Genomic DNA, 17,941 nt, shown 5'->3' with positions numbered 1-17,941 from the left:
AATAATTACCTTTTCTCCAGGAACAGCTTGACCTGGGGAAAATCCTGGCTCTCCTTTGGGGCCCTAAATAAAATAGTTATAAAACAGTTGGTGAAGCATAAGTTGCATATAATGTGTCATATATCTTCAGGGATTTATTACCAGATGTTATATACATTATATGGTGTTAAATAAAATAATTTTACATTGAGATAGGCATTGGTTATTTCATTTTTAATGTATACTTTTCTTAGCCTTATTTTTAAATGATGAGAAGATTCCTAAAAATTTTCTAGACATAGTTGATTTTTTAATCTAATAAATTTAAAGTTATACTACTATTGAAACATTTTTCTTGAAGGACCTAGGTAAAGATTTATTATTTTTTCCATTTTTGTGACATATTGAGTTGTTATTCCTATTTTGGCATTGAAAGACTATTACTTTAGTAAAAGAAAACTGCTTATAATAATCCTTAAAATTCTAAGATATCATTCCAAGTTTAAATATTTTCCAAAATATTATAATGCACATGTATTACTTTTATTATTATGAAAAATGAACATAAAAAAGATACCTCTAATCCACAAAATTCTTTTTATTGTTATAAAATTATATACGTTTCACAGTGTGGGGATCCTTATCTTTTACATTTCAAGATAAATATGACATTAGGTTTCAGCTAAAGTTTTTGGGTACAATATTAAAATATTTTTATGATGCATAGTAGCAAAGTAACTCTTTTTCAAACTATTTGTCATATCTCAAAATATAGGGGCCACAATTGAGATTCCTTAAAATTCAAATTCTGATTTTATTACCATTCTCAACTAAGAATAAATAATTCTCCTTCCTAGATACTTCTAAATACTATTTTCACTGGGAAATAGTCATGTCTTCTTTACATATTCAGGGATGCCTTTAAATGACACTTAAGCTGACTGATGAAAGATGGAATACCAAAAGAAAAGTCCTGTGTGTCCCCCAGTAAGTATTTTCATTTTACAAATTAGAAATGAACCCTCACTGGCAAAGAGTCCTGTATTCTATAGTCAAAGAAAAATTCTATATGGTGTAAGGAAGGGGGGTCCAGTTTTAATCTTCTGCATATGGCTAGCCTGTTGTCCCAGCACCATTTATTGAATAGGGAATCCTTTCCCCATTGCTCGCTTTTGTCAGGTTTTTCGAAGATCAGATAGTTGTAGGTGTGCAGTCTTATTTCTGTGTTCTCTATTCTATTCCACTGGTCTATGTGTCTGTGGATTAAAGACTTAAATGTAAAACCCAAAGCTATAAAAACCATGGAAGACAAGCTAGGCAATATGATTTAGTACATAGGCATAGGCAAAGATTTCATGATGAAGACACCAAAGGCAATTGCAAAAAAACAAAAATCGACAAATGGGATCTAATTAAACCAAAGAGGTTCTGCACAGAAAAAGAAACTATCAACAGTGTCAACAAACAACCTACAGAACGGGAGAACATTTTTGCAAACTACGCATCCAACAAAGGTCAAATACCCAGCATGTATAGGAACTTAAACAAATTTACAAGAAAAATACAAACAACCCCATTAAAAAGTATGCGAGGGATATGAAAAGAAACTTTTCAAAAGAGGACATACATGCAGCCAACAAGCATATGAAAAAAATCTCAACATTACTGATCATTAGAGAAATGCAATTCAAAACCACAATGAGATACCATCTCACAGTAGACAGAATGGCTATTTTGAAAAAGTCAAAAAATAATAGATGCTGGTGATGTTGCGGAGAAAAAGAAATGCTTATACACTGTTGGTGGGAGTATAAATCAGTTCACCCATTGTGGAAGACAGTGTGGCAATTCCTCAGAGACCTAGAGACAGAAATACCATTCGACTCAGCAATCCCATTACTGGGTATATACCCAAAGGAATAGAAATCATTCTGTTATAAAGACAAATGCATGCATATGTTCATTGCAGCACTATTCACAATAGAAATGACATGAAATCAACCTAAATGCCCATCAATGACAGACTGGATAAAGAAAATGTGGTACTGTATATACACCATGGAATACTATGCAACCATAAAAAAGAATGAGATCATGTCCTTCATAGGGACATGGATGGAGCTAGAAATCATTATCCTTAGCATACCACACAGGAACAGAAAACCAAATACCACATATTCTCATTTATAAGTGAGAGCTAAATGATGAGAACACATGGACACAGAGAGGGGAACAACAGACATAGGGTGGGAGGTGGGAGAGGATCAGGAAAAATAACTAATGGGAACTAGGCTCAATACCTGGGTGATGAAATAATCTGTACAAGAAACCCCTAATGACACAACGTTACATATGTAACAAACTTGCACATGTACCCCTGAACTTATTTTTTTTTTTTTTCTATAAGGCAAGTTTGTCTTCTAGGTTGACCTCTTTTATCGTAGTCATGTTCGCTCCACTATTAAGGCTACAATTTTAGGGCATTGGTTACAAGGTTGTGAAACCTAACAAATGGCTTTGGTGATATCTTAATATTTAAAAGCTTAACTCATCATCAAAAAAGGTAATATATTTAGAATTTATAAGAGTAATTAGAGCTTATCTAGTAAAACATATTTTGTAGATAAAAGAAGCAATAAAGCCCAGAAGAGTTCATTGACTTGCTAAGGATTACTTAGGAAAATATTGGCAAACAAGGTCCATTTTCTTTCTTGTATCACAATGCCTATTACAAATCTTATCTATTGGTTTTAATATATTTTAATCTTTTATTATAAAAGCTAACTAGTTGATTCAAGCTATAATTTACAAAGATTTTTAAAATAAGAAATGATAGCCCTTGAAAAGTTAAAATATAATAAAACCTTTTGTGGCCAATGTTTTTATTATAAATATCATGTTAAACAAGTGTGGCGATTCCTCAGGGATCTAGAACTAGAAATTCCATTCGACCCAGCCATCCCATTACTGGGTATATACCCAAAGGACTATAAATCATGCTGCTATAAAGACACATGCACACGTATGTTTATTGCGGCATTATTCACAATAGCAAAGACTTGGAACCAACCCAAATGTCCAACAATGATAGACTGGATTAAGAAAATGTGGCACATATACACCATGGAATACTATGCAGCCATAAAAAATGATGAGTTCACGTCCTTTGTAGGGACATGGATGAAATTGGAAATCATCATTCTCAGTAAACTATCGCAAGAACAAAAAACCAAACACTGCATATTCTCACTCATAGGTGGGAATTGAACAATGAGAACACATGGACACAGGAAGGGGAACATCACACTCTGGGGACTGTTGTGGGGTGGGGGGAGGGGGGAGGGATAGCATTGGGAGATATACCTAATGCTAGATGACGAGTTGGTGGGTGCAGCGCACCAGCATGGCACATGTATACATATGTAACTTACCTGCACATTGCGCACATGTACCATAAAACCTAAAGTATAATAATAATAATAATAATAATAATAAAAGAAAAAAATTCTTATGTTTAGATCCTATTTGAATTTTCTATCATCTGTCAGCTTTCTTAATATCATCAAATAATTTAATGTTTAATGTCCACTTTAAAAATTGATAGAGTGGGCAAAAGTAATCAATTGAACAATAAAAATTAGATTTTAAAGGGTACTTTTTCTTATTCACATGTTTTATACATCTGGGCAACACATTTGACACATATATGTCAAATTTCTCTTTGTTCTACACAAATATGAATGAGTTAATTATCAACTCATGTTTTAGAATGGAAATTTCAAGTCAGTATGGAGGAAATGCTCTTAACTTGGCTAGTTGTGGGCTGATCCTTCCTAACATAAAATGCATACAGCGAAGACTATTGAATAATGCCAATTTTATCTAAAATGTCAGGGAAGTAGGGCATACTTCTCTGCATTGAAGGAGAAAACTCCAAAATTTCTTATTTTCTCCCTCATTTTGTATCAGCTGTTGGACTCTTGACACACTTTCCATCTTACTTGATTAGTTTCTCAAATCCCCTTTGGAATTATATAAAATACTTATAAATTCATTAATTAATCATAACTGACTCTGAACCTCAGTACTGACTTCCACTTACTTCTGCATGACTTTTGTTAAAGGAAGTATATATCCTTTTGACTATGAGTAAGAGGAAAAGGAAATTGCCTATTCTTTGTTACTCAAAGTTCCAACTATCCCACTGATCCGCTAGAGTTTAAAATCATTTTTATCAGAGTAAGTCTTTTAGACCATTATTGAATCTCCAGAGGGCCCTTGGTCTAGGGAGGGAAACTCCCCAAGATAGAGGACCCATTAACATGTTAGAACAGATTTATCTTAGATTAGCGTCTGCTCAATATAATTGAAAGATCATTGGGATTTGGAGTGAAAACACCAAACAATTCATTTAATCTCTCAATTTGAGATTTTTCCTCTGTAAACTCGGATTAATAATAATGAGCTTTAGGACCAAATTCTCTATGGATTATAAAGATATTAGTAGTCAGTACTAAAATTAACAGGACTAAAAACAATTATTATTAAAATCACTTTTACAATTGTTGCCATCTTGGAAAGCAGATAACACAACTTTTGAGTGAACTATTAATGAAGCAGCAAAACTTTAATAGAGAATAATTTGGAATCTAAAAATTCAGACTATGAATGAACTAAATTGTGAGAATATCACAAAGGAAACACTAAATGACATGACCTTGAGGTAGCATCATTTGGATATTCTTGACTTTGACATTACTAATAACCACATAAGCTTCATAATCTCAATTACACTCTCCAACCAACACTTCCTATCTTTAGCTCACTCTTCATAGGCCTCCACAACTTTAACATTTATTTGATTCACTGAAGCTGCTAATATGTGGATCCTACCACATTTTCATTGGTTCATCCCCCTTATGGACTCACTTTCCTCCTCAGCCTAAATACAAGGGTCTAACATAGTCACTCCATTGCATACATAAATAACCCTACTTCCCCTTTCTCTCTCTGTGTTATAAGCTTACCTGGCAATTCTTAAATCTAAATTCTACCTATTCTGCACCTGCCTAACAGCTGAATGTGACTAAGAGAAAAAATTCATGTTGACAAACTTCACTTTAAATTCATAACTTCTTTGATTGTTTGGTCTTTTATTTAATGTGTCCAATAATTGCCTTAGTAAATTCACATTCCCATTTTTATAGATGATTATTTCATAACTCCTTCTCTTTCTTTCCTCTTAGCTGGTGATCTTGTTTTTGATTTTTATAAGTTCTCACAACCAAATCCACTACCTCAACCTAACTTTGTTCTAAAATACTCTGCCTTCTCTCATTAAACAGCCAAATCCACCGTTCTTTCACCAGGCCATCATTGACGCACTGCTGTCCCTGAATTATTTTAACTTTTACTTCTCTTCAGGATAATTTCTGTATATCCAGGATAATTTCCATTACAATAAACATACTTTAAGTTTTGTCATCTTAAAAACAGCTTTCCTTGAGCCTACATGCCTCCTTTCTGCTCCTTATGCTATTCCCTTTTAGAGTGAAACTCTTAAGTTGTTTCTGTTAGCTAGGAGACCTCCTCTCCTTTTGTTCTCTCTTGGACCTACTCCACACAGACTTTTTTGTTCCTACCACTATCCTACTTCACTTATCATTCTTTCTCAATCTTGTTGTTATTGTATTGTTGTTGTTATTCTTCTTCTTCTCCTTCTTTCTTCTCTTTTCTTTCATCTTCTCCTTTTTCTCCTTCTCCTCCTCCTTCTTGTTCTCCTCATCCCCCCTCCTCCTCCCTCCTCCTCCCGCCTCCTCCTCCCTTGACCTTCTCCTTCTCCTCCTTCTTCTTCTTCTTTTTCTTATTCTTATTCCTCCTCCTCCTCCTCCTCCTCCTCCTCCTCCTCCTCCCCTTCTCCTCCTCCTCCTTCTCCTTCTTCTTCTCCCTCTTCCTCTTCCTATTTATTAAACTCTGGAGTACCCTCCATAAGGCTTAGTCTTTGGACATTATCTGCATTCATCCCTAGACGATCTCATGAACTCTGTATCTTTAAATTCCACATATACACCGATGACTGTAAACTGTATTTCTAGCTATGGCATGTCCCCTGAACTCCAGATCCATATCCTATTTTTAAATCTCCACTTGGATGTTAAATAGTCATCTCAGTTGAATATGTCCAAGAAAGAGCTCTTGGAAATTCTGGTGCAGATAGTGACAGAGTAGCATGTATGGGATGAATCCTCCTGGAGATAATGATTACAAAGTCCGGATAAGATACATAAAACAAAATTATGTGAGTATACAGGAGAGCAACCCAAAACAGGATACACTGGAGGGGATTCAACCCTTCAAAGGGAGACCCATACTTTGTGTAATACATATTTATACAGCTTGTCTCCTGAGGATACTCCCCAGTCTGCATGGAGTGACTAGAATTAAAGCAGAAATAGACCTTTTGCTAACGGTGTCAGAGGTCAGAGTAAGGGGCTACCAGAATGACTGTAAATTGGGGAAGAAAATTAAAACAAAGAAGGAAAAAGAAGAAAGGAAGGAAAGAGAAAGAAGGAAGAGAAAGAAAGGAAAGGAAAGGAAAGGGGAGGGGAGCAGAGAAGAGGAAAGGAAAGGAGAGGAAGAAAAGAAAGGAGCTTCCCCCAAATGCTGGATATAGATTTTTCAGTCCTTGGCTGACACTAACATGTGCTTATATGAGGTAGACTCCAAAGAGCTCAACAGAAGCAGGTGGAAGGCTGAAAGAATTGAACATAAATATCAGTTGCTGGTCACCACAGGGGAAACAGTTTGGGGGTTTAGCCACATCCTTTAAGAAGAACATGGTAAATACTTTGGTAAACACCTTTCCATTGACATTCAGGAAGGGCCATGCTTTAGAAGTAAATATGACATCCTTGGACTGAGACTCACACCAAGAGCAAAACTGAAACAAATCTGTCCTTTAAAAAGTTACCAAGCCCATAAGTTTAAGGTGACTCTTTTGGTAAAAAGTTACCAAACCTTTAAGTTTAAGGTGATGAACCAGTTATTTAACTATCTACAGAACAAAAATGAATAGTCTTCAAAGGGTTTCAAAGGACGTAACAGAATCTAACATCTCTTCAATGTATCATCCACAATATCCAGTATATACAAAATCTTCTAGACATACAAAAAAAGGGGGAGGGGAGAATCTGACCTGAGGTTAACACCACCAGTAGCCACCATAATCTAATTGACATTTATATAACACCACACCAAATAACTGCAAAATACACAATCTTTTGAAGTATATGTAGAATGTTGACAAAAATAGGTCACATGTTGGGCCATAAAATGCCTTGGTAATTTTAAAAGGTTAAATTCCACCAGTATGTGCTCTCTGATCAAAATGGAATTAAATTAGAAAAATAATAAAGAAAACAACATGCTTTTAAATAAGCAGGTCAAAAAAGAAATTCTATATTTCTGAGTGATAATGAAAATGTAACATATCAAATTTTGTGAGATGCAGTTAAATCAGTTTTTAAAGGAAACTTTATAACTTTAAATATTAGAAGAGAAGAAAGGTTTATAATCAGTAGTTTAGCTTTCCACCTTAAGCTAGAAAATGAAGAACAAATTACTTATAAAATAAGCAGAAGGAAGAAAATAATAAAGAGTTGAAATCAATGAAATATAATGTAGTCCATAGAGAAAATTAACAAAGCCAAATGTTGACTCTTTAAAACGATTAATGAAAAGTTGTTATTTCCTACCAGGTGAAACCAAAACAAAACATACAAAGAAAAACCTGCAAACATGTTCTTTCTCATTATAGCAGATAGGAGCTCCCATAATAGCAGCTGTTCAACTGCTCAAGCCTTAGAATTATCTTTGGCTCTTCTCTTTCACACTATATATGTAATCTATCAGCAAACATGTTGACTGTAATTCAAAATGTATCTAGATTTTGACCACTTCTCACCACCTCAACTGCTAATACCTTTATCCATGCCATCATCACAAATGGCATGGACTAGGGAAGACTGGCAGAGTAGACTCAACTGGTATCCCTGTTTCCATCTGTCTCCAACCCCAAACTATTCTCCACATGACAGCCAGAAGTATCCTAGAATATAACTGGATGAGGTTATTTGCCCGCTTAGAACTCAATGAATATTCAACACAATCAGAATAAAATCCAACCAAAATTTTTTTTTAATTTTATTATTATTATACTTTAAGTTTTAGGGTACATGTGCACTATACCCAAAGGATTATAAATCATGCTGCTATAAAGACACATGCACACATATGTTTATTGCGGCACTATTCACAATAGCAAAGACTTGGAACCAACCCAAATGTCCAACAATGATAGACTGGATTAAGAAAATGTGGCACATATACAATCAAAATCTTTACCAATAGAATTGGCTTCTACTACCTCTCTGATCATATTCCTGACACTTAACCTCACTCAGCTATTCTTCAAAGATTGAATCAAGGCCTTTGGATTTAGTAAACTGTTGTTTTTCAATGTTTTCATCAGGAATGCCAATAGTGATTTTTAATTCTAGCATTCTTTATTTAGTAGCTCTTTCTATAATAAGAAACTTCCATTTATCAACTATTTTGTTATCCTGAAGTTCAATTCTGTAAGGAAGGGAGGCAATTTTTAAAAGTTTGCTTCTTTCCTTTTATTTTTCTTCTATTTACCATTTTTTAAAATAATGATGTGGTATAATAAAATATATATATTTGGTTTTTGTCCCCAGTTCCTGGCATTGAGCTCCTAAACTCCTTGAAATTTCCTGAGTGATAGGGGTGTCTTTTGTTAGTCATAACAAGCCCCTTCTGACCACACCAGAGTTTATGCTAATAAGATGACACAGGCTAGGATCCCTAAATAGCTTTCAGCCTTGGGGTCTGGTCACCACAAAGACACACAAATGATTAGAGAATGGGAACTTTCAACCCTACTTTCCCCTACTCCCTCTGCCAGGGAGGGGAGAGAGGGGTTGGAAATTGGGTTATAAAAACTCTTGAACAAGATTTGAAGAGCTTCTGTTGGTGAACACGTTGATTTCCTGGGAAGGTGGTATGGCGGGATAGAGCATAAAAGCTCCACACTCCCCATCCCCAATTCTTTGCCTTATCTCTCTCTTTCATTAGGCTGTTCCTGAGCTGTATCCTTTACAATAAACGGGTAAAAGTAAGTAAAGTGTTTTCCTGAGTTCTGTAAACCATTCTAGTAAAATATTGAATCTGAGAGGATGGGTCGTGGGAACCCCTGAGCTTGTAGTTTGCCCAAGCAGAAGTGTGCGTCGTGGTCTGGGCATCTCATTTTTGGCTGGCATCCGAAGTGTGGGAAGTCTTGTAGGACTCAGTCTTAAAAACTGTGGAGGTAATGCTAACTCTGGTAAGCTGTTGTCAGAACTGAATTGAATTGTTGGATATCCAACTGGTGTCACAGGATCTGAGGATCTTACAGATATAATTACCTAGCATCATCAAAAGATGATCAATGACTTTGCTGAAGTTGTATATCAGCTTAAGGAGCTTTGGGTCCAAGACTATGGGGTTTTCTAGGTATAGAATCATATTGTCTGCAAACAAGGATAGTTTGACTCCCTCTCTTCCTATTTGGGTGGACTTTATTTCTTTCTGTTGCCTATTTTGCCCTGGCCAGGACTTCCAATACTATGTTGAATAGACGTGGTGAGAGAGGGCATCCTTCTTATGCTAGTTTTCAAGGGTAATGCTTCCAGCTTTTGCCCATCCAGTATAATGTTAGCTGTGCATTTGTCATATATGGTTCTTATTATTTTGAGGTATGTTTCTTCAATGCCAGGTTTATTGAGAGTTTTTAACATGAAAGGGTGTTCAATTTTATCAAAAGCCTTTTCTGCATCTATTGAGATAATCATGTGGTTTTTGTCTTTAGTTCTGTTTATGTGATGAATCAGATATTGATTTGCATATGTTGAAACAACCTTGCATGGCAGAGATAAAGTCTGCTTGATCATAGTGGATAAACTTTCCGATGTGCTGCTGGATTCAGTTTGCCAGTATTTTGTTGAGAATTTTTGCATCAATGTTCATCAAGGATGTTAGCATACAGTTTTCTTTTCTTGTACCTCTGCCAGGTTTTAGTATCAGGATGATGCTGGCCTCATTTAATGAGTTATAAAGGAGTCCTTCCTCCTCAAATTTTTGGAATAGTTTCAGTAGGAATGGTATCAGCTCTTTTTTGTACATCTAGTAGAATTTGACTATGAATCTATCTGGTCCTGGGCTTTTTTTTTTGGTTGGTAGGCTATTTATTAGTGATTCAATTTTTGTGCTTATTTTTGGTCTGTTCAGGAATGCAGTTTCTTCTGGGTTCATTCTTGGGAAGGTGTGTGTGTCCAGGAACTTACCATTTCTTCTAAATTTTCCAGTTTTTGGGCATAGAGGTGTTTATAATATTCTCTGATGGTTACTTGTATTTCTGTGAGGTCAGTGGTAATATCCCCTTTGTTGTTTCTAATTGTGTTTATATGAATCTTTTCTCTTTTCTTTTTTATTAGTCTAGCTAGCAGTCTATTTATTTTACTAATTTTTTCAAAAAAACCATTCCAGGATTTGTTGATCTTTGAATGATTTTCCATGTCTCAATCTCCTTCAGTTCAGCTCTGATTTTGGTTATTTCTTGTCTTCTGCTAAATTTGAGGTTAGTTTTCTCTTGGTTATCCAGTTCTTTTAGCTGTGATATTAGGTTGTTAAATTGAGATATTTCTTTTTGATATGGGTGTTTAGTGCAATAAATTTCCCCTTAATACTGCCTTAGCTGTGTCCTAGAGATTCCGATATTTGTATCTTTGTTCTCATTAGTTTCAAAGAACTTCTTGACTCCTGCCTTAATTTCATTATTTACCCAAAAGCTGCAGGAGCAGGTTATTTAATTTCAGTGTAATTGTATGGTTTTGGGCAATTTTCTTAGCCTTGATTTCTAATTTTATTTTGCTGTAGTCCAAGAGAGTGGTTGGTATGAATTCGATTCTTTTGTATTTGCTGAGGATTGTTTTATAACTGATTGTGTAGTCATTGTTAGAGTATGTGCCATGTGGTGATGAGAAGAATGTATATTCTGTTGTTTTGGGTGGTGAGTTCTATAGATGTCTATCAGGTCCATTTGATCCAGTGCTGAGTTCAGGTCCTGAATATCTTTGTTAATTTTCTGCCTCAATGATGTGTCTAATACTGTTAGTGGGGTATTAAAGTATCCCACTATTATTGCTTGGGAATCTAAATCTTTTTGAAGGTCTCTAAAAACTTGCTTTACGAATCTGGTTGCTCCTGTGTTGGGATGCATATATATTTAGAATAGTTAGGTCTTCTTGTTGAATTGAACCTTTTACCATTATATAATGCCCTTCTTTGTCTTTTTTGATATTTGCTGGCTTAAAGTCTGTTTTGTCCAAAATTAGGATCGCAACCCATGCTTTTTTTCTGTTTTCCATTTGCTTGACAGATTTTTCTTTATCTCTTTATTTTCAGCCTATGTGTGTTACTGCATGTAAGATGAATCTCTTAAAGAAAGCCTACCATTGAGTTCTGGTTCTTTAGCCTGCCACTCCATTCCTTTTCATTGAGGCATTTAGCCTGTTTACATTCAAGATTAGTATTGATATATGTGGATTTGATACCATCTTCATGATGTTAACTGGTTTTTATGCAGACTTGTTTGTGTGGTTGTTTTAAAGTGTCACTGGCCTGTGTACATAGTGTGTTTTTGTAGTGGCTGGTGACGGCCCTTCCTTTCCATATTTAGTGTTTCCTTCAGGAGCTCTTGTAAGGCAGGTCTGATGGTAATTAACTCCCCCAGCATTTGCTTGTCTGAAAAGGATCTTATTTCTCCTTTGCTTACAAAGCTTAGTTTGGCTGGATATGAAATTCTTGGTTGGAATTTCTTTTCTTTAAGAATGTTGAATAGTGGCCCCCAGTCTCTTCTGGCATGTATGATTTCTGCTGAAAGGTCTGCTGTTAGTCTGATAGGCTTCCCTTTCTGGGTGACCTGACCTTTCTCTCTAACTGCCTTTAACATTTTTCCTTTCATTTCAACCTTGGAGAATCTGACGATTCTGTGTCTTGGGGATGACCTTCTTGTGAAGTATCTTACCAGGGTTCTCTGTATTTCCTAAATTTGAATGTCGGCCTCTCTAGCTAGGTTAGGGAAGTTCTGATGGATTATATCCTGAAAGATGTTTTTCAAGTTGTTTCCATTCTCCCCATCTCTTTCAGTAACACCAATGAATCATAGATTTGGTCTCTTTACATAATCCCATATTTCTCAGGGGTTTTGTTCATTCCTTTTCATTCTTTTTTCTCATCCTTGTCTGACTGTCTTATTTCAGAAAGCCAGTCTTCAAGCTCTGAGATATTTCTTCGGCTTGGACTGTTTTAACACATGTGACTGTATTATGAAATTCTTACGTGTTTTTTTCAGCTCTATCAGATCAGTTACATTCTTTTCTATACTGGCTGTTTTGCCTGTCAGCTCCTGTGTCATTTCATTGTGATTCTTAGCTTCCTTGGATTGGGTTTCAGCTTACTGCTGCATCTCAATGATCTTTGTTCCTATTCATATTCTGAATTCTATTTCTGTCATTTCAGCCATTTCAATCAGTTCAGAACCCTTGCTGCAGGGCTAATGCAGTCATTTGGAGGAAAGAAGGCACTCTGGCTTTTTAAGTTGTCAGAGTTCTTGTACTGGTTCTTTCTCATCTTTGTGGGCTGATGTTACTTCAGTCTTTGAAATTTCTGTCCTTTGAATGGTTTTTCTTTTATCCTATTTGATGAACTTGAGGGTTTTATTGTGGTATAAGGCTGGCTCAGTCAACTGGCCTCATTTCTGGCAGATGTTAAGGGGCCAAGGCTCAACTCACAACTCCTGGACTACATGCTCTAACACTGAGGGACTGATATTGGGCCTTGACTTTGTTCTCTGGCCTTTCAAGGTTAGGAACCCACTGCAATGGGAGGAGCTAAGTTCCTGGACCATTGATCACAGCACTCCAATGGGTAGTGCCAGCCAAAGTGTTTCATAGGGTGGTAGCAGTGAGATCTGTCCTTGTTTGCACATGCCAGCAGCAGCGGCAGAGTGGCAGGATGCTGGCGGGTGCTGAGGTACCAGCCTCCATGCAGGTATTTACAGCAGTGGCAGAGGTAGCATGACTCAGGAAGGTGGGGGTCACACTGGTGGTGGTGTTAGCACAGGGGCAAGGCACTGGCAGGTGCAGGACTGTGTGTGCCCTCTGTACATGTTCACACAGGTGGAGGTGGCTGCTCAGGGTGGGAGAGGATCCACTGTCCTTCATGCCTAGTTTCACTCCAGTGGCAGTGTTGGCACAGGGGTGGGGTGCTGGCAGGGGCAGGGCTGGAAGGCTCTGTACCAACCAGGGCTTCAACTGCAATGACGGTATGGCGGAGGGAGGGGAGGTGGAGTGCACACACACCAGCAGCAGTGCCATGGCAGGGTTCACATGCAAAACCGGTGGAACAAGGAAGGCAAGATCTGCCTGCACACACATGCGTTGGCAAAGCAATACAGGGAGTGGCCTTGGAGCCTGGGGATGCTGCAGTGAGGGAAGGAACAGGTCAGCTGTTGTGTGTCAAGAGGGCCGCTCTGCTGGTCAGGCACAGTCCAACAGTGCAGGAGTTATGATGTGGGCCCCCAGGGCCCCAGCCTGGCTGCATCTGTTTGCAGTCCAGCATTGGGTGCCCTGGGAAAGGCCAGCAGATCAAGGAAAGCTCAGATCATACTGGCCCTATGTGATAGGGAAGACCACCCTGCAGAGTTTACATCTGGGCTAAAGTTCCCCTGGGGAACAGTCTCCTATGGGAGCAAGTACAGCCTAGGGGGATTGGCATTCCTGGCCATGCTCCACCACATACGCTCCTGCAACAAACCCTTTGTGCTCCACACTGGCTGGAGTGCTGCCCCTACCACTTATCTAAGTCGCTCTCCCTGCCAATCAAGTGGCTGTGGTTGTTGAGGGGTCTCCTCCTGCTGGGATTCCAGAGGCCTATGATGAAAGCGGGTTGCTCCTTGCCAGTTCAACTCACCTGTTCCCCAGGAGTCGTTGGCGTCCATGAATGAGTCTTGATGTGAAGTAGCCCCTGTGCAGAGTTTCCAGCTTCCTCCCTCTTCAGCCCAGCTTCTGTGTCTTCCCTCTGTCCACTCTCAGTGCCCTTTCTCTACAGATCTGTTAGGAGTGTGCCAGTCATCCCGATCTTCAGTGGCAGCTGTTCCACCTGGCTGTGTCTAGTCAGTCATCTTGCCCAGCTCCCATATCATTTTTTACATTTTCATAATGTTGGACTTACTATTTTTTATGGCAATCTGACCCACTACAAAATTCTTATTGTGGGTAAGCATCTATACTTAAGATATTTATTTAATTCATATGGAAGGAAAAATTGTACTTCTAGTTAAGATAAATACATGATGGAGACATAGGAGAAGACAGTCATAACCAGGGATAGAACATAGCACTAACATACTACTCTTTGGTGTTCAATACTTAATATATATACTAATACATTAAATATTGTTAATGAAACATTGTTACTGTGGGTTATTAAGTCTAGATGTTTTCATTTAACTGGATTAAATTTGAAGGAACTATTGGCCCTGACTAAATTAATATAAGACATGAATGTTTGTAGGAAGGTTTTAGGCTTTCTCCAAGAAGCCTTTTTTTGGAAAAGAACTATCTTGACCACAGATTGCCTAGACTGGAATTGTAAGCACATGATAGCCTGAAGATATAGACTCTACATGCATTCATTACTCATGTTCAAAGATCTACAGCATAATTTTACGTGTTTAATTAATAGCAATGAACATTTCCATCACGCTGCAAATAAATAGAAATACAGTTCATTTAATAGATAAATATGATAAATAATAGACCCAGGTGGCATTTGATAACAAGAAAAAAGCCATTCTCTCTGGCAAACAGGAAACGGAATTTACTTTCTTATTTTTGTAAGAAGAACATTATTTCTACCATCAGTCTCCTGATTTCAGCCAATGATTTCAGCTAATGATCCCCATAGTCTTTCTCTATTTTAAATCAAGTTAGTTTTACATGCTGAGAAAAATTGCTGCATATCCACTAAATTTGTGCGTGGCACTTTATATTTCTATTGTTTAACAATTTAACAACACAGTCCTCAGGGATTAGGAATCGGTTTCACTCTTCATAGAATTTCTATATTACTATCATTATCCACAGGATAACCTGGAACCTTGGAATGTAACTACTTTGTTACTATTACTAAATAAATTCATAAAGTCTTTAAGTTAGGTAACCCCACCACTATCCTGCCTTCTTAAGGTGGTATTTTAATAGAAGAATTCCTCATTGTGTTGGGAGAGACAACCAAGTGTAAGAAAAAGACTAAGACATTTCCAATTTTGCCTCCCCCTCTACCACTTACAAACAGTGTTACCTTGGTTAAGTGCTTACTGCTTTCAAGTGCTTTCTTCTGTGCAAACCAGAAGGTAATAAAGCCTGTTCTCATAGTACTTATGATTGGGATAAAACTAAAGAGATGTCATATATAAAATAAGCGGCAGATATTAGATAAAAGAGGATTATAAAGTATAAAGCTTGAATGTTCTATTAATTCTGATTATTCTAGAAATGCATGTTAAGTACCTAAGAAAATCGGTTTCACAAAATCAAACACTACAAAGCTTTATATGACACATTTGTGACACAATGGTAATTTATTTATTTATTTATGTATTTATTTATTTATTTTTAGACGGAGTCTGCTCTGTCACCCAGGCTGGAGTGCAGTGGCGTGATTTTGGCTCACTGCAAGCTCCGCCTCCCAGGTTCACGCCATTCTCCCGCCTCAGCCTCCCGAGTAGCTGGGACTACAGGCACCCGCCACCACACCCGGCTAATTTTTTTGTATTTTTAGTAGAGACGGGGTTTCACCGTGTTAGCCAGGATGGTCTCGATCTCCTGACCTCGTGATCTACCCGCCTCAGCCTCCCAAAGTGGTAATTTTTAATACTTGTCACAAATCTACTATCTCCACAAATATATGCAGTTAAATCATGGTCAGTTTTGGCTAGTTTGGACACAGTTATCAAATTCTCAAATTAAATATGAATTAAAGACTACTGTTCAGGTTTATATGACTAAATCCCCAATAGGCCTAAGTTTTTGCAAAATAAATGTAAGTTTTTAAATCCCTCATATGTGGGTTCATAAAATATCTTATTGGTGAATAATTATAGTCAAAATTAAGTCCATCCTACTAAATATAATATTAAAGAAGACTCTTGAGATTACATTTTCTTCTCTCCTAGGTCATTTTACCACAGACATATATTAATACTAAACAGTATTTAAAAACACTGTTTTTAATATTTTTAAAATTTATTTTTGATACATATTTTCTGGGTACATGTGATAAATAATTTGATACATTCTTATAATCAAATAAGGGTAATTGGGCTGGATCTCTATTACAATGTGTTTAATCTTGGAACAGAAATAATTTTAGTTTGATACAAAGTTCTTCATTTTCTCAAATATTTTCTTCTAAATATTTATACACATTTTAAGAAGTCAATGAAATAAAATACTTTCCACTATCTCTAGCTTTATCTCTCCTCACCCTATTTTTCACATTTTTTCTTTGTATTTGCTTCTATTCTGAAACAGCAACAGTGCTTATTAAGAAAGGACTCTCGGGCTGGTCGCGGTGGCTCACGCCTGTACTCCCAGCACTTTGGAAGGTCGAGGCAGGCGGATCACCTGAGGTCAGGAAGTTGAGACCAGCCTGACGAAAATGGAGAAACCCCATCTCTACTAAAAAAAAAAATTTTTTTTTTAAAATTAGCCAGGCATGGTGGCACATGCCTGTAACCCCAGCTACTCAGGAGGCTGCGGCAGGAGAATTGCTTGAACCCAGGAGGTGGAGGTTGCAGTGAGCCGAGATCGCACCATTGTACTCCAGCCTGGGCAACAAGAGCAAAATTCCATCTCAAAAAAAAAAAGAAAAAGGATTCTTTAAAGGGGGAGTAAACTGATACTTGCCACTGCAGATTGAGAGTTAAATTACAAGAGCCTAACTGTTCCCTACTGGCTGAAGTATTAGGCTGGTGCAAAAGTAATTGTGGTTTCTGCCTTTTTAATAGGCAAAAACCGGAACTACTTTTGCACCAACCTAGAAGGGGGAAAAGAATAAAAGCTATGTGGAAATTCTGTCTCCTTTGGTCTTGTGGAGAGGAGGCAATTAGCAGGAATATAAACCCACTATAAATTCAGCCCTGTGGAGAAATATAATCTGAGCCCTTACAGCTACTTTAACCTAATTATAAAGTCCTCAAATGAAGCTCGAAGGGCTATGAAACCACAAACTCAAAAACAAATTCCTAATTTCTTTAGAAGCCATCTATCTTCTTCCCTATTACTTATCCAGACTTGATTTTAAAGGGTTGTTTTTCCTCTCTGAGGCACTTCTATTGAACTCAAAAAAATTTTCAACACAGGTGAGAAATTTTAGGAAATTTAGATTTGAATTATCCTTGTTATATGCTATTATTACCTATTAATAATAATGATACCAATTATGGCATCATAGCACCATGTTAAGAGCTTTACTCACATTAATGTATTTAGCCATCACTATAGCACTATGAGCAGGTAGCATGATTCTCCCCATTTTACAGAAAAGGAAAGAAGCTTAATGAGCCTAAGCAAGCAATTTGCTTTTAGCCATTCAAATTGAAAGAGTTAAGACTTGAACCCACATCTATCAGACTCCAAAACTTCTATTCTTAACCCCAATCTATATGATTTCATGTTTACTTCTGAATGCGATCACTGATAAGCAGAGGGGTGAGACCCTCAAAGATTCATGAAGTTACTGGCAATCAAGATCCTAATACTTATCTAATCTGTTCCCCAAC

The 17,941-nt window shown here is 37.1% G+C and overlaps 1 protein-coding gene across 8 annotated transcripts in view; it reads right to left on the bottom strand.

Annotated features, from left to right (window-relative positions):
• The window catches only part of COL24A1 (collagen type XXIV alpha 1 chain), a 428,817-nt gene that overhangs the window by 363,190 nt on the left and 47,686 nt on the right, over positions 1-17,941 (bottom strand). For 7 of the 8 annotated variants that reach the window (XM_063653313.1, XM_054478067.2, XM_063653314.1 and 4 more), the window contains exon 7: positions 10-63. The exons of the other annotated variant lie outside the window; for it this stretch is intronic. In XM_063653313.1, coding sequence (XP_063509383.1) covers positions 10-63 — 54 coding nt within the window. The remainder of the gene's footprint in view (positions 1-9; positions 64-17,941) is intronic. 8 annotated transcript variants of the gene reach the window in all.

The sequence above is a fragment of the Pongo pygmaeus genome, chromosome 1 (assembly GCF_028885625.2).
Source record: "Pongo pygmaeus isolate AG05252 chromosome 1, NHGRI_mPonPyg2-v2.0_pri, whole genome shotgun sequence".
NCBI classification, from domain to species: Eukaryota; Metazoa; Chordata; class Mammalia; order Primates; family Hominidae; genus Pongo; species Pongo pygmaeus.
The sequence above is the reverse complement of the archived record's forward strand: the minus strand, read 5'-3'. Positions and strand labels throughout refer to the sequence as shown.